General features: G+C 44.5%; 1 protein-coding gene across 2 annotated transcripts in view; it reads right to left on the reverse strand.

The window, feature by feature from the left end:
• LOC115463444 (NACHT, LRR and PYD domains-containing protein 3-like) overlaps nt 1–26368 on the reverse strand; it is a 95611-nt gene that overhangs the window by 66799 nt on the left and 2444 nt on the right. The window contains exons 2-3 of one of the 2 annotated variants that reach the window (XM_030193939.1): nt 14066–14351; nt 5148–5189 (exon numbers count right to left, since the gene is read on the reverse strand). In XM_030193939.1, coding sequence (XP_030049799.1) covers nt 5148–5189; nt 14066–14342 — 319 coding nt within the window. In that variant the 5' untranslated portion in view covers nt 14343–14351. Of the gene's footprint in view, nt 1–5147; nt 5190–14065; nt 14352–26368 lie in introns of those variants that run through there. The other variant, XM_030193940.1, reaches the window with a different exon arrangement.

Raw genomic sequence — 26368 nt, forward strand, 5'->3', positions numbered from 1 at the left:
TACTGTGCAAAATACGAGAGAAGAGACGCACATTCCAATTTCAACCACAAAAATCACTTCGTATTATGTATTCTCCTCATCTAGGCATCACATTTTTAAAATTATTTATTCATTTCCAAAGAAAAGGAAACAAACTTTTCAGCTAATCTCCTTGATAGTTCACAAAATCAGGGGAGACTAATGTCAATGCTAAATACTGCAAGAGAAAAATGAACATATATACACCAATGCAATCCAAGGATATTAACTTATTTTGCAGCTGCAGCAACAACCTGAGCAGGAGACAGTTTGAGCAAACACGTTTTATCACACAGCAAAATAGAGTAGGTTCACAGAAATATATTTGGCCTCCTAGAACTTGATTATGCAGTTACAATATTGTAAAGAGAACTGAAGATTGATCCCACTTTAGTTTCCTCTGTCTTCTACCTTCTTCACCAGGCTCTCTTGCTCATCATTTATCATTCTCATTTTTTTCCTCTTCTTCTTTTCTTACACTGACATTGGTTTTTCTATGACTTCCTTCTTGTCTCTCTATACCCTTCAGCCCCATGATCTTTCAATTCACATCACTTACTTATACTGTACCTTTTCCACTACTTTCATCATGGTTGTTTAATCTCTCTTACTGACAAACAATGCCTTCATGTGCCCATAATAATGGATTTCTGTTATCGTGGATACCGTTACATATTTTAAACTCATTTATTTCAAGCACTTACCAACACTAAACCACATACACACCTATGGAAACCAGGGCCGGTGCAAGGGTTTCTGGTGCCGTCCTGCAGCCTATTAGTCGGTGCCCCTACCCATCCAGGGGTGAGATCACTATGACTCCACCCCTACAGTAGTCACACCCACAGTAGCCACACCCCTTTTACCAGCCATGGCACATATAAACAAGCATCACTGGAAATATTACACCAGTATAGGAGAAGAAAAATAATGTGTATGTTTTTTTGTTTTCATTAAAAATAATTTTTGTAAGCTGTTACAGCTCCAGTATACCCAAAATGACACAAACCAAATTAGCATACGGACCAGGAATTAGGAGAACAGACAGTCTTGCCAACTCTGAAAAACAATGTGTTATCAAAATCTCAGAGCCTAACGAACAGATCCCTATTCAGACACTTGGCCTTGCAGTCACACTTGCAGAACAGCGAAAGCCCCTCTTAATTCTTCAAAAATTAACCTGAAATCCTAAGAAGTTAGACTCTGCATGCAGCACAATACCAGAAAAACAGAAAGAAACACATTGCTATACATTGCAAAATAAGACAGCAGATGTAAATTCTCAAAGTGGACATATTCCAAACACTAAAATGAAAATAAAATTATTTTTTCTACCTTTGTTGTCTGGTGACTTTGTTTTTCTGATCATGCTGGTCCCAGTTTGTGATTCTGCTGCTCTCTATCTGTTCTCTTAACTTCATTTCCAGGGCTTCCTTTCCATTTATTTCTTTACTTTCCTCCTTTCTTCTCCATTTCTTCCCTTACATCCATAAATAAAAGCTGCATCCTCTGCAGACTTGACTGCAGGACGTATAAAATGTATCCAGCTTCTGCCTATTTTCTCCATCCATGTGCAGTTTTTTTCCTTTCTCTTCCTTTTCCCTCATCTCCATCACTATACATCTGCTTCCTCTCTCTTCCCTCCCCTCCATCCATATGCATCTCCTTCCTCCATCCATGCCCAGCATTTCTCCTCTCTCCCCTCCCCTCCATCCATGTGCATCTCCTTCCTCTGTCTTCCCTCCCCTCCATTCATGTCCAGAATTTCTCCTCTCCTCCCCTCCATCCATGTGCATCTCCTCCTCTGTCTTACCTCCCCTCCATCGATGCACAGCATTTCTCCTCTCCGCTCCCCTCCATGTGCATCTCCTTCCTGTCTTCCCTTCCCTCCATCCATGTCCAGAATTTCTTCTTCCCTCCTATCCATCCATGTCCAGCAACTCTCCTCTCTCTCCCCTGCCCTCCCCTCCTTCCATCCATGTCCAGCAACTCTCCTCTCTCTCCCCTGCCCTCCCCTCCTTCCATCCATATCCAGCAACTCTCCTCTCTCTCCCCTGCCCTCCCCTCCTTCCATCCATTTCCAACAACTCTCCAATCCCCTGACCTCCCCTCCATCCATCCATATCCCAGCAACTCTCCTCTCTCCCTGGGACCTGCCCTCCCATCCATGTCCAGCAATTCTCCTCTGCCCTCCCCTCCCATCCCATCCATGTCCAGCGATTTCTCCTCTCTCCCCTGCCCTCCCCTTCCATTCATGTCCCGTGATTCTCCTCTGCCCTCCCATCGATGTCCAGGAATTTCTCCTGTCCCTTTCCCCTCCCATCCATGTCCAGCAATTTTCCTCTGCCCTCCCCTCCATGTCCAGCGATTTCTTCTCTCTTCCCTGCCCTCTCCTCCCATCCATGTTCAGTGACTCGCCCCAGCCCCACCTGCCCCCCTTTTCAGTCCTTGAGTTCCGGTTCCAACCCCAGCCCTACCTGCCCGCCCTCCTCCCCCAACATCCCCCCTTTTCGTTCCTGCAGGGTTTAAATCTTTTATTTTACCTGAAGTTGCAGCGGCACCGACAGCAATGAAAGCAACAGGCTCGTCTCTAGCCTTCCCTTCCCTCTCAGTGCCCCACCTTCTGCTGAATGGAAAGGAGGGCTGTCAGGGAGCTGAGGGCAAGCAGGTGCGATCCGACAGTTGCCTGCAGGTGAGCCACCCGGGAGGCAGTAAGCATGGCTTGAGGCGCCCTCCAGTGCATTTCCTTGCCAGTATGCTGTGTGATTTCTTTTTCCTTCGTGTCTGTATGTAGAGAAAACTTGATTTGAATTGCACAGAGCACTTTTGATAGCAATTCTATTTAGCGTGTGTACTCTGTGAATTTCAGTTGTGACCCCTGAGGCAGATGCCTTGGTGCGTCGAAACACGGACCGTGTCGGGTCCTTTGAATAATCAATAAGGGGTTTTCTCACCACCACCTCCCAAGTTGGTTTAGTCTGTGGTCAGCCTTTACTTCTCTTGTGCTGTGTGGATTCGTCGTAGAGGCTTCTCCTGTTTTGGTGCTCCTACCTTAGTAAGGCTAACACAAAAACAATCCACCGCAATACACCATGTACAAACTTGTGTAAAAACACACTCAGAACCATACCATACCATAACAGCATTAACTTCCAGGGCTCAAAGAACAACAACTTTATGCATAAAAAGGCAGCACTGTAAATATTACACCGGGCTCTAAAACTCCAATACACCATCTAGTAAAAAAAACAAAACACAAAACAAACAGGACTGCAATAAGATATCTACATAGACACCACAAGCTAACAGAATAGCACCTTGGTCACACACAAAAAACATAGACAGACACTCAACAAATATCAAACAAGGGACCACAGATCAGTAATGGAGATATGAAAACAAAAAACTGATCTGGAAACCTCAAAAAGTCAGACTTGCATATATAGCAATACTAGAGAAATAAAAACTAAAATGCAAAATATCAGAGATGCAAATTTCCAAAAGTTGACATATTCCAATTAATAAATTCAGAACAAAATACTTTTTCTACCTTTGTTATTTGATAATTTTATTGTCTCTTTTCTGCTTTTCTATGTTTTTAATTGTCTTTACAGGGTCTTCTGTCCATTTCACATTTCCTCTCTCTCCATGTCCACCATCCATTTTCCCTCTGTGTCCCAATACGTCCTGTCCAGCTTCTCCCTTCTGTACCAAGGGGGGGGGCAGTGTGGGCAGTCCGCCCCGGGTGCACGCCGCTGGGGGGTGCCACGGCGCGTGCCTGTCGGCTGTGAGTTCGCTAACTTCGCTCGTTCGCTGCAGCTCCCTCTGCCCCGGAAGTTAGCGAACTTGGAGCTGACAGGTGCACCGCGGCACCCCCCCCCCCAGCGGCGTGCACCCGGGGGGGTGTCATTTCGCAGGGGGGGGGCACGCTGCACCCGGGGAGGCGCATCAGTGATCCGCCCCGGGTGCCATCCAGGCTAGGAACGCCACTGCCGAGTGTCCCCCTGATCTCCCTCAGACACAAGGACATGGGGGGCTGGAAATCCACCAGATCTCCAGGTCTCCTAACCCCCCCACACCCAAAAAGAAATCCCTGGTGACCCAGTGGGCTGCAAACCAACCCGCCACCCACCCTGGTGGTCAAGCGCCCCTCCCCCCTGTTCCTCCATGATGGAGGAGAGAGTAGCACTCCCTCCTCTTCCAGTGCTCTTAACAGAGGTACAGGGGGAGGGAGCCATGGTGGCGGGTGGGTTTGCAGCCCCCTGGCCACCAGGGATTTCTTTTTGGGTGTGAGGGGGCTCGGGGGGACTGGAGTTCCACTGGACCTCCAGCCCCATGTTGCTGTTTGAGGCAGGGGGGCACTACACCACCAGAGCCTCAGCGATTGGGGGTTCCGGGGTTCCAATGGACCCCCAGGACATTATGGCAGCCCGGGCTGCCTGACCCTGATGGGGAGGTGGGAGGCGGGAATAGAGGGAACCTTAACCCTAATGCCAGCTCTGAGCTGGCATAGGGTTAAGGCACTATTCTGCCCCTATTTTGGAGCACTGTTCTCTGATCATAGGAATACCACAGAGCTCAAATTTAAATGAGCTCTGCGCTATTTCCTGGTACTGGCACTGTTTGCAGTGCCAGACCCCTCTGATCATAGGTGAGAAGGTAAATGTGAGTGCTAGTCTGGTGCTATTAGCCACATTTACCTTTGATCATCGGGGCCTGAATGAGTTCAAAGCCAGAGGAAGAAGAAGGAATTCAGAGAGGAGATGCTATACTGTAGAAGCCAACAGACCGACATGGAGTCTGACCCAGGAGTTATGTAGTACCACAGAGAGGACTTGTCATCCTCCAGAGTTATTGGTGTTCCACTTGTAGTCTACTGGACCAGTGTTTCTCAAGCGAGTCCTGGAGTACCACCCTAGCCAGTCTAGTTTTCAGGATATTCACAATGAATATGCATGAAACAAATTTTATGTTCATTGTGGATATCCTGAAAACCAGACTGGCTAGTAGGTACTCTAGGACTGGCTTCAGAAACCCTACTACACTCCACCACCTGATTGAACACACAGATAAAGAGCCTTGAACTGATCAGGACAGTTTCCCCTAATACCATGGTGACAAACACTTACTGATCTCTGGTTCCTTCACAGGTTTTACTGGAACTGTTAGTCCTAAAACAAAAGAAGAGGTAGAGGGTTGGTCATCAGTAACTAGAGCTGTTAGGCTGAGTCTTCATTAGGGTGTACAAAAATCTTTTTTTCTTTTGTATGTCTGGACACTGCTGCATTCAGCCAAAATGGAGTATACTCACTTTTGAGAGCTCACTTTTGCAAAGCAGGCTGGATTATATTTAACGTCAGAGAGAATTTTCTCAAACAATTTGACTGGTCCTTTGGTTATTTCAGATCATGCCCCAGTTTCTACAGCCTTTCAATGTGGTAGGCTGGAGAGAAGCAACCTGTGGCGCATGTCAACGGGTATAAAATCTGACTCAGAATGTTTGCTATTTAAATGGGAAAGTTATGTAGCTGTTAGTTGCACCTGTGCTGTTCTGGGAGACAGCAAGGAAAGATTTAATGGGAGAGAGAATATCTTATATAAGAAGGCAGTTGGACAAGAATATTATTTTAGTAGGGGAAAGACATAAAGAAGCTTGCCTAAAATTAGTAAATTGTATGACAACAGATTAATAGGGAAGAGACCTTGTTGAAGCATGTAGTTTAAGTGGGATGTAAGGTCTGCTATGAAGCAGTGGGGGGTGGATTTTATCAGTTAGCTGGACAGGTATCCAATTTACAGTGAGTATTGGAGAACCTATTAATCACCTGGGTAACTGTTTCGACGGTGAGGAGAGCGAAGTTTGACCAGGTTCGATCCACTGGGTATTCATTGCTAAGGGCTTTTATAATGGGAAAATGTTTTCCTATTAGTTATCTGGCTCTGTTTCTTATGAAAATTATGTTTTTATGATTAATTTAATGGTTGTAATTGTATTATGTTTTTATATGTTCCCGAATAGATATGCATTATATCAACCCCTCAAGCAGCCTGATGGTGAGACATGTCGAGTCATTTGATGTATGAATATGAAAGTCTGATGCATGAATAAAGGATTTTTTTAAATTCAGAAACACAGAACTCTATTTGTTTCGTCTTTTTAGGGCGCCCTTTTTTTTCATATTGTTATAGTGCAGCAGCCTCTTTTGTTTTTTGTTTTTTTTTTTGCTTTAAGATAGACTTGCCATGAAGTGAACAGATCATTATTTGATCAACAGGATTGCCCCAGGTCCAACAATTTAGGGTCCCTTTTACTAAGACACAGTAGAGTTAATGCACGGGTAGCAAGTGCCAAATTGACACTACCGCTGGGCTAGCGTGAGCACCTGGCGGTAATTTTGAATTTGGCGCGTGCTGTTTCCCGTGGTAGAAAATATGTTTCTATTTTCTACTGTGGGAGGATTCCGGCGGTAGTCGGCAGCGCGGCCACATCGGCGCACGCTGACTAATTACCGTACGAGTAGTGAGCGAGCCCTTATCGCTAGGTCGATGGGTGGCAGTAAGGGCTCAGGCAGTAAATAGCCACATGCTACTTTTATTTTTGGAGAGCATACAAAAAGAGAAGTCCAAATCTCCCGTAAAGACAAAACAAAACACAAAAAAAAGGCGGAAGACAACCCAAAACAGACCAAAAACAAGGGAGTTAGAGCGGCAGAAAAGTTTAATAGGACCCTACACGGTCCGTGTTTCGGCCAGCAGGCCTTCCTCAGGGGTCTTCAGGTGCTGCTCTCCCCAGGCTCTCTAGCTAGAGAGCCTGAGGAGAGCAGCACCTGAAGCGCTCTAACTCCCTTGTTTTTGGTCTGTTTTGGGTTGTCTTCCGCCTTTTTGTTTCTGTTTTTTTTTTGTGTTTTACTTTTATTTTTGGTGCACGGCCATTTACCACCCCACTAAAAAAAAAAGCCCCTTTTCCCAGCCATGGTAAAAAAAAGGGCCCAGCATGCGCCAAATTCACGCATTCAGACTACCGCAGGCCACTTTTTACCGCAGCTTAGTAAAAGGTCCCCTTAGATTGAGAGCCCACTAGGGACAGAGAAAGTACCTGCATATAGAGGGTCTTTTTCTGAGGCACGCTAGCATTTTTAGCATGTGCTAATATTTAGGGCACGCTAAACATTTGAGATGCCCATAGGAATATATGGACATGTCTAACGTTTAGCGCACCTTAAATATTAGCATGCGCTAAAAACACTAGAGTGCCTTAGTAAAAGAGGCCCATAATGTGTACAGCGCTGAGTACATCTAGTAGCGCTATAGAAAAAATTAGTAGTAGTAGTAAGATGTCTGTTATTAAAACAACATAAAGAAAATAATAAGATGGACAAAGATTTTGCAGATAAGGTGAACTGTAAGGAAGCTTTTGAACAGTGTTTTAGAAGTGTTCCTCTACAGGAAATGAGTTTGGAGAAAATCCAAGAGGAAAGGGGAATTGAAACTGTCATCTGCAGTGTTAGAGAGCTTAAGATGGTTAAAAGGCAATTGGAGAGGAAGTGGAGGAAGAGGAAAGAAGAGGCAATGAGGAAACTGTGATATGCTGTTAATTGTAAATATTCATAAACATAACAAATTTTTTAAAAGATTTTCTTTCAACAAAAGCATCTGCATCAATTAATGTCTCTAAAAATTGTTTTACATAGTTCATAGGCTTTTGGGAATTGAGAAAAGGAATATAAACGAGATAGATATGCCTAGCAGTGAGAATTTTTCATGCAAAAGGTATTAGACCTGAAAAGGGGGATAGTAGTACAGGCTAGAGGGGAGATTAAAAAGAAGAAATACAGTATATATTTTCAGGAGAAAAGGAGAGAATAGATGAGTTTATTCCAGTTTCAGTGTAACAGGTACAATCTTTTTTTTTGGAAGGCTTAAGTCTGCCGCATATGATCTTGATAATTACACTTTGTTGATAATTAAAAATCTTGATGGGGATGGCCTCATGACTCTTGGGAAAAGTCAATTGTCAAGCCAGTTTTGAAAAGCGAAGTTAGAGACTCAGACCCCTGTTTACTAAGGTGCGCTAGCGTTTTTACTGCGTGCACAAAATTAGCGCACACTGTTTAGGCGCCCATAGGAATATTGTAGGCGCCTACACAGTTAGCGCGCACTAAAAGAACTAATGCGCCTCTAGCACGGCTTAGTAAACGGGGCCCTCAGTATTGTGCAAGTTATAGACCCATGGCGAATCAACCTTGGTTGGTAAAGTTGCTTGATAGAGTTGTTTGTTCTCAAATTTTTAGAAGATTATGGAAGATTGGATTAAGTCCATTCAGATTTTGGAAGAGGACACGAGTCAGTATCAGTTACTGTTGAAGATTCTATAAGGTATTTTACATTGTTGGCTGGAGGGGGGGCAGACATGTTGCTGGTATTAGATCTTTTAGTAGCCTTTAATTTCATACTACATGAGATGCTTAAACTAAGATGTGGACAAGTAGGATTAGGGGGAGAAGTTTTAAAATGGATCTCTTCATTTTTGCTTGAGAGTGGAGATATGAGGAGATTGCTCCTCCAGGGAGCCCAGTAAGACTGGGTTTCCCCAGGAATCAATCACTCTCATGAGATATTTGTCTACAGCCACTGGGTGAGGTAATATATAGGTTGGGGTCAGTGGCTTACCAAGAACAGTGCAGTGGGGGTGTTCCACCCCTGGTGCAGAAAATGTGGGGGGTGCATCTCCCTCCCCCCCCCCCCATTCTAGTCCAGCTTTTCTCTATCCCTCCTCCCGGATCCATCCCACTGCCTCATTCTCTTCCCTGGGTTCATGTGGAGGGGAATAATCGAACGGTGCCGGCGAAATACATGGCTGGCGATGTATTTTACCAGTGCCGCAAACAGCTGGCCAGACCCGTATTTTCGAAAAAGATGGCCGGCCATCTTTTGTTTTGATAATACGGTTCCGGCCAGCCAAATGCCTTGGATTTGGCCGGGGTTTGAGATGGCCGGTGTCGTTTTTTAGCGATAATGGAAAGTTATGTCGGCCATCTCAAACCCCGGCCAAATCCAAGGCATTTGGCCGTGGGAGGAGCCAGCATTTTTAGTGCACTGACCCCCCTGACATGGCAGGACACCAACCGGGCTCCCTAGGGGTCACTGCGGTGGACTTCAGAAAAGCTCCCACGTGCATAGCTCCCTTACTTTGGGAGCTGAGCCCCCCAACACCCCCCCCCCCCAAAACCCGCTACCCACAAATGTACTGCACCCACTAAAACTGCTCCAGGGACCTGCATACAGTCTCTAGGACTTATTGCTGCTGTATAACTTTGGCACACCAGTTGACACCTGAAGACTAATCTCTTTGAAAAAGTCCTTTATTTGAATAAGCACGTTTACTACTACTATTACTTAACATTTCTAAAGCGCTACTAGGGTTACGCAGCGCTGTACAATTTAACATGGAAGGACAGTCCCTGCTCAAGGAGCTTACAATCTAAAAGACAAATGTACAGTCAATCTGATAGGTCAGACAGATTGGGGCAGCCTATATGTTCGAAAGGTTAGGTTCCGAAAGCAGCATTGAAGAGGTGAGCTTTAAGCAAGGATTTGAAGATGGGTAGGGAGGGGTTTGGCGTAGGGATTCAGGAAGATTGTTCCAGGCATAGGGTGATGCAAGGCAAAATGAGCGGAGCCTGGAGTTGGCAGTGGTGGAGAAGGGTACCGAGAGAAGGGATTTGTCATGTGAGTGGAGGTTACGGGCAGGAACATAGGGGGCGATGAGGGTAGAGAGGTAGTGAGGAGCAGCAGACTGAGTGCATTTGTAAGTAAGGAGGAGAAGCTTGAATTGTATGCGGTATCAGATCGGAAGCCAGTGAAGTGACCTGAGGAGAGGGGTGATATGAGAATAACGGTTTTGACAGAATATAAGACGTGCAGCAGAGTTCTGAACGGATTGAAGGGGGGATAGATGACTGAGTGGGAGGCCAGTGAGGAGTAAGTTGCAGTAGTCGAGGCGAGAGATAATGAGAGCGTGGACGAGAGTTCGGGTGGTGTGCTCAGTGAGGAAAGGGCGAATTTTGTTGATGTTGAAGAGGAAGAAGCGACAGGTTTTGGCAGTCTGCTGGATATGCGCAGAGAAGGAGAGGGAGGAGTCGAAGATGACTCCGAGGTTGCGGGCAGATGAGACGGGGAGGATGAGGGTGTTATCAACTGAGATAGAGAGTGGAGGAAGAGGAGAAGTGGGTTTAGGTGGAAAGAGGAGGAGCTCGGTCTTGGACATGTTCAGCTTCAGATGGCGGTTGGACATCCAGGCAGCAATGTCGGATAGGCAGGCCAATACCTTGGCCTGGGTCTGTGCGGTGATGTCTGGTGTGGAGAGATAGAGCTGGGTGTCATCAGCATAAAGATGATACTGGAAACCATGAGATGAGATCAGTGAGCCTAGGGAAGAGGTGTAGATAGAGAAGAGAAGGGGTCCAAGGACAGATCCCTGGGGAACTCCAACAGAGAGCGGGATGGGAGTGGAGGAAGATCCACGCACCAAAACTAGTTTACTCACAGTTAACTGCAAATCAGAGGTTGTGCCCCACTGGCAAAGAGTCCCCTGGTACTAAGATAAGCAGTAGGTCAGAGCTGGCACAATGGTGTACAATGCCCTCTTTCAGCACCATTCAAGGTAAGAACTATGTTCTCTAACATGAGTAGCACAGGAAAGGGAACTAAAACTGGCTTACAAAAATGGCCACTACCGCATGGACTACAACAGGAAACAAAACAGGGCACACTCTGACCCAGTAAGCAGGGGGAAAGCACCAGGGGAGTAGAGCCTACCAACTACCAATACCTATACCCACCACAATGCATTGCTGATGTGACTCTGCAGTGCAAATAACAGAAAAGGTGTCACACTCACCCGAGAGCCACATCACAAGCAGGAAAAGGCTGTCGGAGAACACATTCTGCTGTCATGGAGGTGGGTATGGCATTTGAGGCTGGCATACAGGCTGGAAAAAAAGTGTTTAAAGTGGGGTTTTTGGGTGGGAGGGGGTTAGTGACCACTGGGGGAGTACGGGGAAGTCATCTCCGCTTCCTACCGGTGGTCATGTGGTCAGTTTGGGCACCTTTTTGAGGCTTGGTCGTGAAAATAAAAGAACCAAGTAAGCCCGGCGAAATACTGCTTAACGCCGTATTTTTTTTCCATTATCGGCGAAAGCCGGCTATCTGGTAGCCATGCCCATACTCGCCCATGTCCCACCTTCGCTTCACCGCCGACACGCCCCTTTGAACTTTCGCCAGTGAGGCGACGGGAAAGCGGCGATGCTGTCTAAAAAAGCAGCTTTCAATTATACCGATTTTGCCGCTTTTCCGAGATCGCCGGCCATCTCCCGATTTGTGTCGGGAAATGGCCGGCGATCACTTTTGATTATGAGCTGGATAGTGTCTCTCCCCACCTCCCGGGTCTATCCAGCATCTCCCCCGACCCCCTGGGTCCTGAAAACATGCCATGATACATGTTCGGCAGCTGCAGTGATTCAGACAGGCGGCTACTGGCCCAATCCAGGGTCTTCCCTCATTTGTGGGAGAGAGAGAAAACAGACTGGGGTAGGGGGAGAGCTGGGGAGAGATGCTGGACCCAGGGAAGGGATACATAAGAGCATAAGAGGGGAAGAGAGAGAGAGACTGGCTCAGGGAGGGGCTAAAGAAGGGAGAGACACTGGACCCATGGAGAGAGGGAGAGATGCCAGACCATGGGACGGGGAGGGAACAAGGGAGAGATGATGGCCCCAGGGTGAGTTGTGCAGGAGGAAGGGACAGGGACACAGAGAAGAGATACAGGCCATGGAGGTAGTATAGGGACAGGGACACACAGGGGCAATGGTGGGATAGGGACATGGTTAGCTTGGCTCATAAAGTTCAGACAACTGTTTTGTTGTCCTTAGGGGCCCTTTTACTAAGCTGCGATACAGCTACCATGTGGGTAGTGTGCACCAAATTGATGCTACCATGAGGGCAGTCGTTCCGAAGTTGGCGTATGCATTTTGCTGTGGTAGAAAATAATTTTCTATTTTCTACCATGGGAGGCGTTCTGGTGGTAATTGGCAGCACGGCCACATTGCCTGATTATTGCACAAGTAGCGCGTGAGCCCTTACCACCTTCTAAACAGGTGACGGCAAGGGCTCAGGCAGTAAATAGCCGCACGCTAATTTTAATATTAATGCACAGCCATTGAGTGCCCCATTTTGAAAAAGGCCTTTATCCCGCCACTGTAAACCATGGGCCAACGCGCGCCAATTTCACGCACCAAAACTAGTGCAGGCCACTTTTTACCATGGCTTAGTAAAAGGGCCCCTTAATGCGCTTACATAGTTTAGCAGCAGTGGCGTACCAAGGGTGGGGCGGTGGGGGCGGTCTGCCCCGGGTGCACGCTGCTGGAGGGGTGCAGAGAACAGCTGCGCGCCTGTCGGCTCTGCTGGTTCCCTGCTCCCTCTGCCCCGGAACAGGTTACTTCTTGTTCCGAGGCAGAGGGAGCAGGGAGCCAGCGGAGCTGAGAGCCGCGCGGCTGCTCCCAGCAGCTAAGAATGCACCCGGGGGGGGGAGGTTGATGCGCCAGGGGGTGGATGTTGTCACCCGAGGGGGGGGTGCGCATCGGTGATCCGCCCCAGGTGGCAGCCGACCTAGGATCATCACTGTTTAGCAGACTGAATATAACCAGTAACCGGCTAAGCTGACTAATTCCGCCCCAGCCCACCCTTGACCTGCTTGGTTAGGGGATGGCCAGTTAGCAGTGATACTCAGCCACACTAACCAGTTAAGTGCTGGTGAATACTGGCAGCCGGCAACCAAAGCAATCAACATATCTTAAGACTGTGAGCCCGCTAGGGACAGAGAAAGTAGCTGCATATATTAATGCATGTAAACTTCTTTGGCTGTACCATCGAAAGGTACTCTTACTCTCTTACCTACATATATGTTCCATCTTTGCTTATACCCTTCACTGTCAATTAAAATGTTCTATTATGTATTGTGTTGACATTGTAAGTAGTATACTATGCCATACTTAGTATTGTTATTTGAATATTTTTAGTGCTGTAATTGTCTCTTCTGCTCATGTTTGGTTTATTCTTATTGTACACCACCTTGAGTGAATTCCTTCATAAAGGTGGTAAATGAATAAATTCATGACCCTTTACTTAACATACAAATGCTTCCGAAGCTGTTAGCTCCCTCCCTTTAACAAAATTCTATTACTGATGTTAGAAGGTGGCAAACACACTCAACTAGTCAGGTTTTCAGGATACCCACAATGAATTTGTAGTTTCAAGTTTCTTTTTAACGAAACATATCAACATAGCGGTTCACAAAGTCAATAAATGGAGAGTCACAATTGGAAAAGGAACTACAATATACATAGTACAGTCAAAGGAGAAATAGAGAAATAGTGTAGGATGAGGGAGGTCAGAGCCTAGAAGGATTATTCCAGTACCAAAATAGGGAAACAGGAGTCTTTTTACAAAGGCGCTTTGAAAAATGGCATGCAGTAATGTAGGTGCGGGTTTTAGGCGCGTGCTGATCCATCTTTTAGCGCGCCTGTAAAAAAGGCCTCTTTTTTTTTGCTGAAAATGGACGTGTGGCAAAATCAAAATTGCCACGTGTTCATTTGGGGTCTGAGACCTTACTGCCAGCCATAGACTTAGCGGTAAAGAATCTGGGCAGTAATGACCTACATGCATCAAATGCCACTTGGCGCACATCCGTTACACGTGCCAGAAAAGAAAAAATATTTTTCAGATGCGCGTAGCGGATGCGCGCCAAAATTGAAATTACTGCAAGGGCCATGCAGTAACTTGGCAGTAACTCCAATATGGCGTGCCTAGGCGCGTATGCAGCTTAGAAAAAGGGGCCCTCAGAGTCTAACAGGCTATCTGTCCCGTTAATCTTGATGGGGCCTTTTTATTAACACCTGTTAATGTATTTGAATAATTACAACCTCCAGTTTAAAGTGAGTGCACTCTTGCAATGGCCATGTATTATTTCTAGAAGTCACTTGGCTCACCCTACCTCTTGCACGTATCTCCAGATTGGCAGCTAGGTCCTTCTTGTTGATGAGATTGAGTACCTGTGCAGCCAAAGCTAGGGCAGGGCCGTCTCCACAGTAGCTCAGCATGAGGCCTGCGATGTCCATGGCATCCGCCTTCTCCAGGTGGCCCCGAGGGATGCTGCATGGGGCACCCTCCATCTGCTGCACCTCACACAGCTTGAGCCTGAACCTCTTCAGCTCAGCTTCCAGGAGATCTTCCAGCACGGAGGTCAGGAAGTCCCGGGCACTCAGAGCCATGCTGCTGAGCTGTTAGGGAAAAGGTACAGGATGGAGAATATGCAGCAAAAATAAATGAGAGTACCAGGAGTGGAGGAAAACAGGGCTGACCAACACCAGAACTGCTAGTGTGCTGCACTTAGCCAGTGTGAGGCAGAGTGAGTGTGCGGTACCTGTTCTTTAGTGGTGTAGTAATGTGTGTGAGGGGAGGGGGGGGGGCATTGTTCGGAGATACTGTGAAGTACAAAAGTTAGTTTCTTTTCTTTTTCCTCCTATTTTTTTTTTCTAGCTAACTGTTCCAGGGTGACTGGTAATAGCCTGTCATATTTTTCATGGTGGTCTTTGCACACTATATAGGGCAGGAAGGTGATAAGGATTTTTTTTTTAGGAGAAGGGGGATTATTCATTATGACAATGGAAAATACTAGCTAGTAACCACACTTGTATGTATGCAGCCAAATCCCATAAGGATATTTTGTGAACAGTTTATACTCTTTTCTCATGATTATGAATAAACTACAAATGCTGTTCACAATAATGCTGTACCAGGACTTTAGGCCTTGGCAAGAAACTTGTACTGCTGCTGTCTGTGCCGCTCCTGTTCTGTGGTGGGGCTGCACGCCTGAAGGAAGCTTAAGAACAAAATAATTGCTATACTGGTATTGGGTCAGACCAAAGGTTCATCAAGCCCAGTATCCTATTCCCAACAGTAGATGATCCAGGTCGCAAGTGCCTAACTACTACTACTACTACTTAACACTTCTAAAGCGCTACTAAGGTTACGCAGCGCAGTACAGTTTAACAAAGAAGGACAGTCCCTGCTTAAAGGAGCTTACAAAATGTGCCGTCAATCAAATTGGGGCAGTCTAAATTTCCTGAATAGAGGTAAAATGGTTAGAGGCCGAAGGCGACATTGAAGAGGTGGGCTTTGAGCAAGGATTTGAAGATGGGCAGGGAGGGGGCTTGGCGTATGGGCTCAGGAAGTTCATTCCAAGCATAGGGAGAGGCGAGGCAGAAAGGGCGGAGCCTGGAGTTGGCGGTGGTGGAGAAGGGTACTGAGAGGAGGGATTTGTCATGTGAGCGGAGGTTTCGGGTAGGAGCGTAAGGGGAGATAAGGGTAGAGAGGTAATGAGGGGCTGCAGATTGAGTGCATTTGTAGGTTAGTAGGAGAAGATTGAACTGTATGCGGTACCTGATCGGAAGCCAGTGAAGTGACTTGAGGAGAGGGGTGATATGAGCATAACGGTCCATGCAGAAGATAAGGCGTGCGGCAGAGTTCTGAACGGATTGAAGGGGGGATAGATGGCTAAGTGGGAGGCCTGCGAGGAGTAGGTTGCAGTAGTCAAGGCGAGAGGTAATGAGAGAGTGGACGAGAGTTCAGGTGGTGTGCTCAGAGAGGAAAGGGCGAATTTTGCTGATGTTATAGAGAAAGAAGCGACAGGTCTTGGCTATCTGCTGGATATGCGCAGAGAAGGAGAGGGAGGAGTCGAAGATGACTCCGAGGTTGCGTGCAGATGAGATGGGGAGGATGAGGATGCCATCGACTGAGATAGAGAGTGGATGGAGAGGAGAAGTGGGTTTGGGTGGAAAGACAATACGCTCTGTCTTGGCCATGTTCAGTTTCTGGTGGCGGTTGGACATCCAGGCAGCAATGTCGGATAAGCAGGCCAATACTTTGGCCTGGGTTTCCGCAGTGATGTCTGGTGTGGAGAGATAAAGATCCCAAAATGTGGTAGTTAGGTTCCATGAGTTTATCCTAGGGAAAAACAGTGAATTTCCCCAAGACCACCTTAGTAATGACTTATGGACTATTCTTACAGGAACTTGTTCAAACTGGTTTTAAACCCAGCTACACTAACTGCTTTTATTTATTTCTTTATTTCTTTATTTATTTATTTATTTATTTATTTAAAAGATTTATAACCGACCTATGCAGCCATCTAGGCGGGTACAACATAACACTCATTTAAAAAAAACAGATAAAAACATATTTTTTTAAAAAACATACAAAACAGTCAATGCCCCAGAAACACCTGAAACCCCTCCCCTAGGCTCAAACAAACACTTTACAGAACAACCAGGTTTTCAACTGCATTTTAAACTGAGACACAGAAGAGAGCTAGCACATGCCAAAGGAAGAGAATTCGACAAAGAAGGGCCAGTTCGAATTTCCTCTAAACGAACTTGATGAAATGGACAACCAGCAAGCTCAAACCTTGAGATCACAACACTCTGGGAGGGCAGTAAATCTGCAAACACTGCACTAAAGCCAACAGAGCAACACCCTGATGTGCCTGGAATACCAATAACAAAATCTTAAACTCAATACGCTGTGCCACAGGTAACCAAGATAACATCTTCAATTGCAGCGTAATATGCACCTCCCGACTCAAACCCAAGAGAAGCCATGCTGCAGAGTTCCAGAGACCACACAATAGGGCATTACAATAATCAAAATGAGGTAGCTCATAACTCTGCAGCACCGTACAAAAATTCTCCGAGGAGAAAAAATTCCAAAGCCAAGATACCAATTGCAGTTTAAAAAAGACAATCCTAACCATTGAGGCCATTTGTTGCTTAAAAGACAGCTTAGTATCCAAAAGTGTACCCAAACTACAAAGCAAAGTAACCACTAGAACAAAAACAGAATCCAAGGTAAACCCCATAACTGGACATGGCTCACCAAATCAAGAGAGCCATAAGATCTGTGTCTTCGCCATGTTCAAAGTCAACCCATTCTCACACATCCAGGACTACACGGTCAAAAATAATTCTGCACCAACGCAACAATATTCTCCTCTACAGGACGGAGGAACAGCAAAATAAAATTGCAAATTATCTGTGTAAAGGCAATAACTGACTCCCAGGTCAGCTAACACCTGACACATAGGATGCATGAACAGGTTAAACAGCAAGATGACAAGCAGGAACCTGGCAGCACACTAGACATCACAGGCACCCATCAAGAAACACATGAATGCTGAACTACCTGAAAAGAACGGTCTGCCAAAAAAGTCCAAAACTAGGTCAACACATTGCCTTTCAATACCAAAAAAGTGAAGCCACTCTAACAAAGCTCATGACTAACAGTATCAAATGCAGCCACTACATCTAATGAGATCAACAAAAATCGCTTGTCCTGCCCAAACCCAAAACGGATCTCAACCTCCAGCAACAAACTCCAGAGCTTAATTATATATTGAGTGAAAACATATTTGTCTTCAATTTCTTTTATATGTTTTACTTAGGAACTTCATGGCATATCCCCTAGTCTTGTACTTTTGAAAGAGGAAACAACTGATTTTGCATTTACATGTTCTACTCTACACATTATTTTATAGGCCTCTGTCGTATAATGTAAACCCTTAACCTCTTCCACACATCTTTTTATTTTTTTTCCTAACCATTTTCCTCAATTTATCATAGTCTCTATTTTGAAATTTATTTTTATTAAGATTTTGAAATTTATAAATTCCATAAAAATGAAAGAAAATACATCGATTTAGCCCACATTAAGGAGAGAACAATGGAGTTTACTGGGAAAATACTTTACAAAGATGGAAACCTTCTAATTGAATAGGCTCAAAAAAGACAAATTGTCTCCCTTGCCAAGTAACCAAACATCTGTAGGTGAACCTCAAAAAATAAAGTTCCCCTTACTGCTGAAACTTCAGGGTTCTTTTAACTAAGCTGCGGTAAGTACTAATATGTGCTCTACCATGGGCCACGCTCAGGCTTTCCATGGTAGTTTTGGCATCTGCACACACTTAACACAGGGGCGGAGAGTAGAAGTGCCCAGCGCTAATCTGTTAGTGCAGATACATCACTGCGTGCTAACCAATTGGCACGATTAGTGCAGGAGCCCTTACCACCTAGAAAATAGGTGTCAGAAAGTGCTCATGCACTAATGGCCACACGCAAATGGGGAAATAGAAAATGCAACCCTTTTACAGCAGCGCTAAAAGTGGTCTCGGCGCAAGGGAAACCCACACGCTAGTAATAGTGCAGTTCAATTTTTAAGCTCAGGTCAGTAAAAAAGCCCCTTAGATTTCAACTCAAAAAATAATTTTTTTCTCAGCTGCGTGGCACAAGCTACATCAAAGAATATTTGTACCTTCTGGCTACAAAATAAAATTTATTTCCTTTAAAAAAAAAACAACTTTCAAAATCACATTTTTTATGTTTCTTGGCAGAGAACATGACAAGGAGAATAGGTCTAGAATTAACAATATTTGAAAAATTCTCAAGAAAGTTTGTTAAATTCATGCTATCTCCCTCTAGGGAATCAAAGGCTCTCCCTCACATCCTCTAGTTGAGTACATTGAGAAATTTGATACATAGAACCACCTTACAATATTTCATTAAAAGAATATCTGGGAGGAAGTGACATCATCATCAGCGATGGCTGCTTGAGATCTCAGATCCTCACTCCCCGTTTCTAATCAGCTAGGAATCTAACCCATCAACTGAGCAATTGAACCCTCTATTATTAGCAACCAAAAACTTATTTATCTTGTCAGTGTGAGAGTATGTCCTGTAAGGTAAAAGCAGTGGATCTTACTAAGTACTACGCCTCGGCATTGCAGGCCCCGTGACCAAAGGTAGAGTTCATGGCAGCTCGCAAGACAGGCCTTCCCAGCACCTGCTCCCTACTAGCGCACACAACACAGCAGGGACTCCATTGCTGGATCTAGTGCGTGAATTGTGCCTTTGGTTTTAGTTTAGAGTTTATTAAAATATGCTATACCAGTAAGACTAACTCACAGATCGTAGTGGTGTACAAATATTTTTTTAAAAGCATAGAAAAAGAAAGCAACTACAATATATTGATAGGAAATGAATTCACACACCATGCTCAAAGAATAAAGGTAGGGTAGAATAGAAAGAGAGAAACTGTACATAGGCTGAGGAGGAGGGGGAAGGACTGGAGAAAATGGATAATAGTGTATAGGCAATAATGAGCAGGGGCTTGTGGATCAAGGGTGGGCTTCTTAAGGATAGGCCTTACTATGGCAGACTTCCAACTTTGTGAGACCTGCCCTGAGGAAAGACTGGCATTGGTCACATGTAGGAGGATGTAAGGTAAAAGATTTAAATCTGGAATTTTTAGCCAAGAGGAGGGAAAAGGATCTAACTCGCAGAAAATGGATTTGGTACCAGTAAGGGCCACCAAGAGGGAATACAGGGACTGCAGTTGGAATATAGACCAGGGGGCAGTGCCGGAGAGAGAAGGTGATACTGTAGTGGGGGAGGGGTGGGGGAGGAGCAGAAAGTAAGTTCTTTAAATTCTGAACCTTGGTAGAGAAATATTGTGAAAGGCAGTTCGCGGTGGGGAGCAGGGAGGTGCTACTAGGCTCCTTAGGAGGTGAAGTTAGTCCATGAAAAATGGAGAATATCTCTCTAGTAAGATTAGGGGCTTTCCTAATGCATTCTGCAAAGTAAAGCACTTTGGATTTGCGCAGATGAAAATTATAATCCTTCAGTTTAGATCTATAGAGTTGTAGGTAGGAGGGTAATTTAGTCTTTTTCCAGGAACGTTCATATCTGTGTAGTTGCTTTTTAAGAAGACACTGAGGCATATTTTCAAAGCACTTTGGGAGGCTAAGTTCCATAGGTTTCTATGGAACTTTGGGAGGCTAAGTGCTTTGAAAATGAGCTTGAAAGTCCACTATGGTACCATGGTTGCTTATGACGAGAGGCCACAGCCCTGGATGGTTTAAGTGGAGCAATCTGATCAAGTACAAAAGGCAGGATAGAGTGAAGACAGTTAACCTGATCGTCAATGTTGTGTTTGGACGTGAGCCCTTGGACCTAGGCTGAGGCCTAGGGTAAACTGAGCCTATGCTAGCACAGAGACACAAAGGCTATAAATCCCAGCATGCTCAGGGAAACCAGATAGCACCACCAGGAAGGAAAGATAGAACACTCATACAGGCCACAAGGCTGAACTGGAACCCACACGTAACAGAGTCCAAGCGCATGGGCCACAAGGCTGAACTGGAAACCAAACACACAGGAAGAAAGGGGAAAGAAACAGAACAAGGTCCCCTAAGAGAATACTAACCAGGCAGCACATGCTGCACAAAATACAGCCACAACGAAAGGTCAAAAGACCATGCACACAGGCACAAACAATAACTAAAGGGTTAACGGGAAACCACCCAGAGAGGCAGCTCAGGGCTGTGCTAGAAGCCACAGCTAAACAGAAGAGCAAGCCACACAGATGCAAACAACAGATTAATCAAGTAAAGGGTTAACGGGAAACCACACAGAGAGGCAGCTCAGGGCTGTGCTAGAATCCACAGCTAAACGGAAGAGCAAGCCACACAGATTCAAACAGCAGAGACAGAATGTAAAGGGTTAAAGGCTAACCACACAGAGAGGCAGCTCAGGGCTGTGCTAGAACCCACAGCTAAACGGAAGAGCAAGTCCACACAAAAGAACAGCTCACAGCTGAGCTAACAAGTATAGCTAAACGGAGGAGCAAGCTCTCACAGACTCAAACAGAAAATACAGAAAGTAAAGAATTAAAGGCTAACCACACAGAGAGGCAGCTCAGGGCTGTGCTGGAACCTACAGCTAAATGGAAGAGCAAGCCCACAGAAAAGAACAGCTCACAGCTGAGCTAACAATCACAGCTAAACAGAGGAGCAAGCTCTCACAAACTCAAACAGCAGATACAGAAAGTAAAGGGTTAAAGGCTAACCACACAAAGAAAGAACCCACGCTGCACTACAAGCACAGACACAGGAGGATCAGAAGATAAGCTCACAGCTGAAGGAATTAATGTTAGAGCGTCTTACACAAACAGAAGTAGGCTTAAATAGCGTCTTGCATCTGACATCATCCTCCTCAGTCATTAGCCCAATCCCTGACATAGCCAATCAGGATCAAGACCCTGTTGCTACCATGCTTGTCCCAGTAGGATCATAACAGTCAAGATCTTGGGTGGTAAAGTCCGGAGGAAAAGAAAAGAGCAATGAGGGGATTGCCTGTGGGCCAACCTGGGAAAGGTGCCTATACCAATGAGAAGAGGAAGATGGCTCAGGTATCTGAAGAGAGGGTTTAATAGTGAAATAGACTGCCAAGAGGTCAGTCCATGGAATGGTGCTGAAGCTGAAGGAATCAAGCATAGGAGAGGAATCTGGAGAACACACAACAAGATCCAACATATGGCCCTTCTGATGGGTGGGGAAATGAACTAGTTGACTGAGATTCAGGTTGGATAGCAGGGAAAGAAAATGCCTCGATTGGGGATTCTGCGGAATATCAACTTGGATATTAAAATATCCTAAGATCAGGACATCTGAGTAACAGACGGAAGTGTCAACAAGAAACTGGTAAAAGGAATCCCATGAAGCATGGGTCAGAGACGGTGGGCAATAGCATAGAACAAAAATAAAATGATTAGGAATGCAGACTCTAGCTACTAAGGCCTTAGAATAGGAAATGTAGGTGCTAACTCGATTAACTGGAATTTAGTAGAGAATTGCTAAGCCACTCCACCCAGGGAAAGGATATCAAAATCACCCGGTAGACATTCAAATAAGTAGCTTTCCTTACCATTTCGGATCCAGGTTTCTGTAAGACAGAGTATGTCAAGCCCAGAAGAAATAATAAAAAGTTATGAATGAGAGAGGTTTTTGTGCGTAAGGATCTGCAATTTAGTAGGCCAACCATATCAAGCTCTTGACACAAGGAGCAAAACAAAGTGGATGAACATAGGAGAGAACCCGAGGAAGCAACGGTGAACAGTATCGAAGAGCCAGCAGGATGATTACCGACTAGTACAGGGATAGCATACAGGGATAGCATATTGTGGTCGCGAAATGCTAAAACTAGGGAAATTGGTACAGTATTCTGATAGTGAATAGGCCAAAAGCAGCACGGTCAGGAATGAAAGTAACAGCCACGAAAACATGTGAAGGTGGGGGTGCAAAATATATATGAGCGCGGGGACCAGAGGCGTAGCCAGGTTTTGATCTCAGGGGGAGCAGACTTTTATAAAATAGGCGCCGGTTGGTGGCAGCTAGACAGCAGTGTCTGTGTTGTTGCTCAAGGACTGTGGCGGGCACTGATTAATATGGGCTGTCTCTGTTGCGTCCTGCCTACAAGGAATCAGTAAGTTACATCAGGAGGCAGGATGCAGAAGAGGTCCCTGGAGTGGCCAGAGCAGGCAACCTGTCTTCTTAACTACAAAGTAAAAATATTCAAATTGTGACCATCACCTCAGGAATAGCACACACATTCCTTCCAGTGCTAGACACCTTGTTTAAATCAGATGGGCTTTTGTGTGGTGACTCTACAGGATGTGGAGACCACTAGTCTTCAGGATTTTTAATTTGGTTGACAAGGACCACCAAAGGCGACCCTTGCCCCAGAGTGGCTGAGCCCACTTTCAAATAGGGCTAGGCACTTTGCCATTCAGGTTTTCAGGCTATCCACAATGAATCTGCATGAAAAAGATTAGCATGTAATGGAGGCAGCATATGCAAATCAGTTTCATGCATATTTAATGTGGATATCCTGAAAACCTGACTGGCAAGGGGGTACTCCAAGACCAACTTGGGAAACACTGCCCTAGAACACAAAACTTACCACCCCATAACAGCCCAAACCCACCTATGAAAAGACAATGCAATATATATTACACTGGGTTCTCGAGCACCAATATACCTACTATTGGGAAACTGGAACAAGCTGCACTGTTACACATTCCTACACAGACACTACATGCTAGCAGAATTCTTCACCTCAGTTGCACATGCAGAACATGAACAGACCCTCATCTATATAATATGAGTAGCCATACTGGGTCAGACCAAAGGTCCATCTAGCCCAGTATCCTGCTTCCAACAGTGGCCAACCCAGGTCACAAGCACCTGGCAGAAACCCAAACTGTGACAACATTCCATCCTACCAATCTAATACAGAATAGGGAGCCACAAAAAACAACAACAAAAGTTGAAATAGAGACCCCCCTCCTCTCTGCCCAAGAAAACCAGACTCTATAAACAGTGCAATACTGGTAAAAAGAAACAGAAAAGCATTTTCTCCTGTACTTTGCAAAATAAACATAGAAAAATATACATTTTACAAAGCAGGTACATCTCAATCCTTACAAAGTATTAAATAAAAATAATGGTTTTTTTTTTTCTACCTTTGTTGTTTGGGAATTTGGCTGGTCCCAGTCTTTTTTTTCCATGTTCCATGAGTCAGCCTTACAAATTCTTTTCCAAGCTGGCCTTTCCATTTCTTCTCTCTCCTCTTGTCTTCTTCCTTTCCTTCTCTACATCTATTTGGCACTGATCTGTGCTACCATCTTTCCCCTTTTCCAAAATTACCTCTTTGTCTCCCATCTCATCCTTTTTTCACGTCCCTATCTCCTTCTCCCCTTTCCAATAGTGCCCTCTGTGTCCCTATCTCCTCCCCCCTTTCCAGTAGTGCCCCTCTATGTCTCTATCCAATCTCAGTTTTCCCTTCCCAGTGAAACCATCATCGCCATACTCTCAAAACAAAGTAAGCAAACCTATGAGCTGCTGCATCCATGTTGTCACTCTTTATTGTTGGTAGCATTTGTATTTAATCTCACTTATATTTTCAAACATGCCAATTTGTGCAGTATACGGATGTACACAGAAAACGAATAACAACGGAACGGAATATAGGTAGAGTAGTAATTTGTTGTAAATCGTAATCAGTGTGTCATTTGGAGGGGCTAGTTATAGAGGCACTCTAGCACGTGTTATATTCGTGCGGAGATTTTTTTTTTCTCCTGGTAAAGGCCACTAAAACAGAATATAAGAAAGCCAATGAACTGCATTAGGGGCTTATAGCCCATTTAGTTATGTTTAAACAAAAGAGATCTGCATTAAGAAAATATTTATTTTTATTTTGACCTATAAAACCACTAAACAGAATAATCCATTTGTGTATCTAAAATGTAAATTCCTACAAATGAGATGATGTGAAAATGTGATTCCATGTGCCCCAATGAAAGGTGAGTTTAATTTTACTTCCATTTAATTTCAATATATTCTATCATCTTTATTACACCAGCTTCCCAAGGCAGAGTACAACAACAGTTAAGATAAACTTATCAGGAAACAGGATATCCTCACTGAAATCTTGAAAAGATCTTGAAATCCTCACATGAAAAGAAATTCAAATTCCATCTTCATGCACAAGCTATTCAATATGCAATGATCTCTGGGTTTAAGATGGAGGAAGAGGTCGGGGGGGGGGGGGGGGGGGGGGGTGTGATGTAGGAATTTGCTTGCTAGGGCTGAACACAGGGATGCAGAGCCTGGAATCTGTAGGACAGAGAGTTCCTTTGGAGTAGGGGAGAGGAAGCTTGCACTGCTGCATTCTAAGCTGTAAATGTTCTAAGGCAAAGGGTATCTGTAATTTGCATGTTGGGATCTGGCAGTTTTCAACAGCACTTTGCTGAGGAAACTTTGCAGAGAGAATTGGTTAAAACCTGAACCTTAAGCTAAGGGTACAAGCTTTTTTTCTTTCTTTTAGATTTTTAAGTGTGCTTTGGAATTTAATCTGACTTCTGAGCATCACCTGCCCTACCTCTTAAAACTCATTTTACCTGACAACCATGATCCCTGCAGCAATTTTAGCAATTGGCACTTAACCTTCGAATCTCAGGTGTCCTCGGTGGTTACTAAATCTTTTAAATTTCTTTGGAAGCTAAAGCGTATTAGACCCTTTTTTCAATTGATATTTTCAGATTACTTGTCCAGTCTCTTGTCTTGACCCAATTTGATTATTGTAATTTTATCTATGCAGAATGTATCATAAGGAAACTGCAAACTGCCATGCTTTTAGAGGGCTACTCCTTTGCTGGTACATTTGCATTGGCTTCCCATTAGGGCCAAGATTGTATTCAAACTCTGTGCTCTCATATTTCAGATTTTGTATGGTATTGCCCCTGACTATATGTTGCCCCTTGTTACTTTGCCTTCTCGCAATTTAATCCTTGGTACAAGAGTCTACCTGCATCTTCATTTTCCTATCTGTAAGAAAGTTGTTTACAAATCTATATATTCAGCTACTTTTTTCATACCAAGGGATTAAATGGTGGAATTCCATGCCAAAAACTATAATATCCCAACATGATTACTTGGTTTTATGTATGTTTTTGAAGTCTTTCCTTTTCAAAATATTTTGATCCTGGTGCCTAATCTCCCACTTCCATTCCTCCCCATTATGCTTTAATATTGAATTCTTTATGTGTTTATGATTCTTTCCTTATTGATATGTGGGTTTTTGTATTTTGATCCATATTCTGTAATGACTTCTTTTTAGCTTATTAGCCACATTGAACTCAAAATTGTGTGGGGTACAAATGTCATAAATAAATAAATAAAGGGTGTTCCTCCCACGACAAACCCTATGCCAGCTCAAAGCTGGCATTAGGGTTTGCCAGGGCATTGAGGAAGAATGGTAGTTAAGCCCCACCCAGCGCATCCCAATATTTGATCCTCCAAGTTAGCTGATTGTGATCACAGCTGTCGATTCAGATTCATCCCCTGCTCCTCTCACTTCTCTACCCTTGTTTGCACCATCCCTGTATGGATATGTATTACTCCTTCTTAGTGTGTGTGCGCTATTTACTTTCCCATCTGTAGTTCATTTCTCATATCTATCATATTTGTTGCTATTTATTAGTATTGTAAACTGCTTAGGTCTGCCTGTTAGTTCAGGCGGTATATCAAATTACCGTAAATAAATAAAAATAAATAAATATTATGATGTCCGCCTTAGGAAAGGTGCTTGATGCCCATGGTTATAAATTCTATTGGAGAAATGCTATCCATCTAGACCTGATGGAGAGTTGGGCTCCACCTTTAAACTAAAATTGAACAGAGAGAAAACAAAATTTCTGTTATTCTCTAACTCTCACCGTGTCATAAACGGTCACAGCTTCACAATTGACAATGTTGCTTATCCACTGGAGTCCCAACTAAAGATACATTGGCATAATAATTGATTCCTATATATTATTCGACATCCAAGTCCAAGCAATCATCACAAAA

Source organism: Microcaecilia unicolor, chromosome 2, assembly GCF_901765095.1.
Source record: "Microcaecilia unicolor chromosome 2, aMicUni1.1, whole genome shotgun sequence".
NCBI lineage: Eukaryota > Metazoa > Chordata > Amphibia > Gymnophiona > Siphonopidae > Microcaecilia > Microcaecilia unicolor.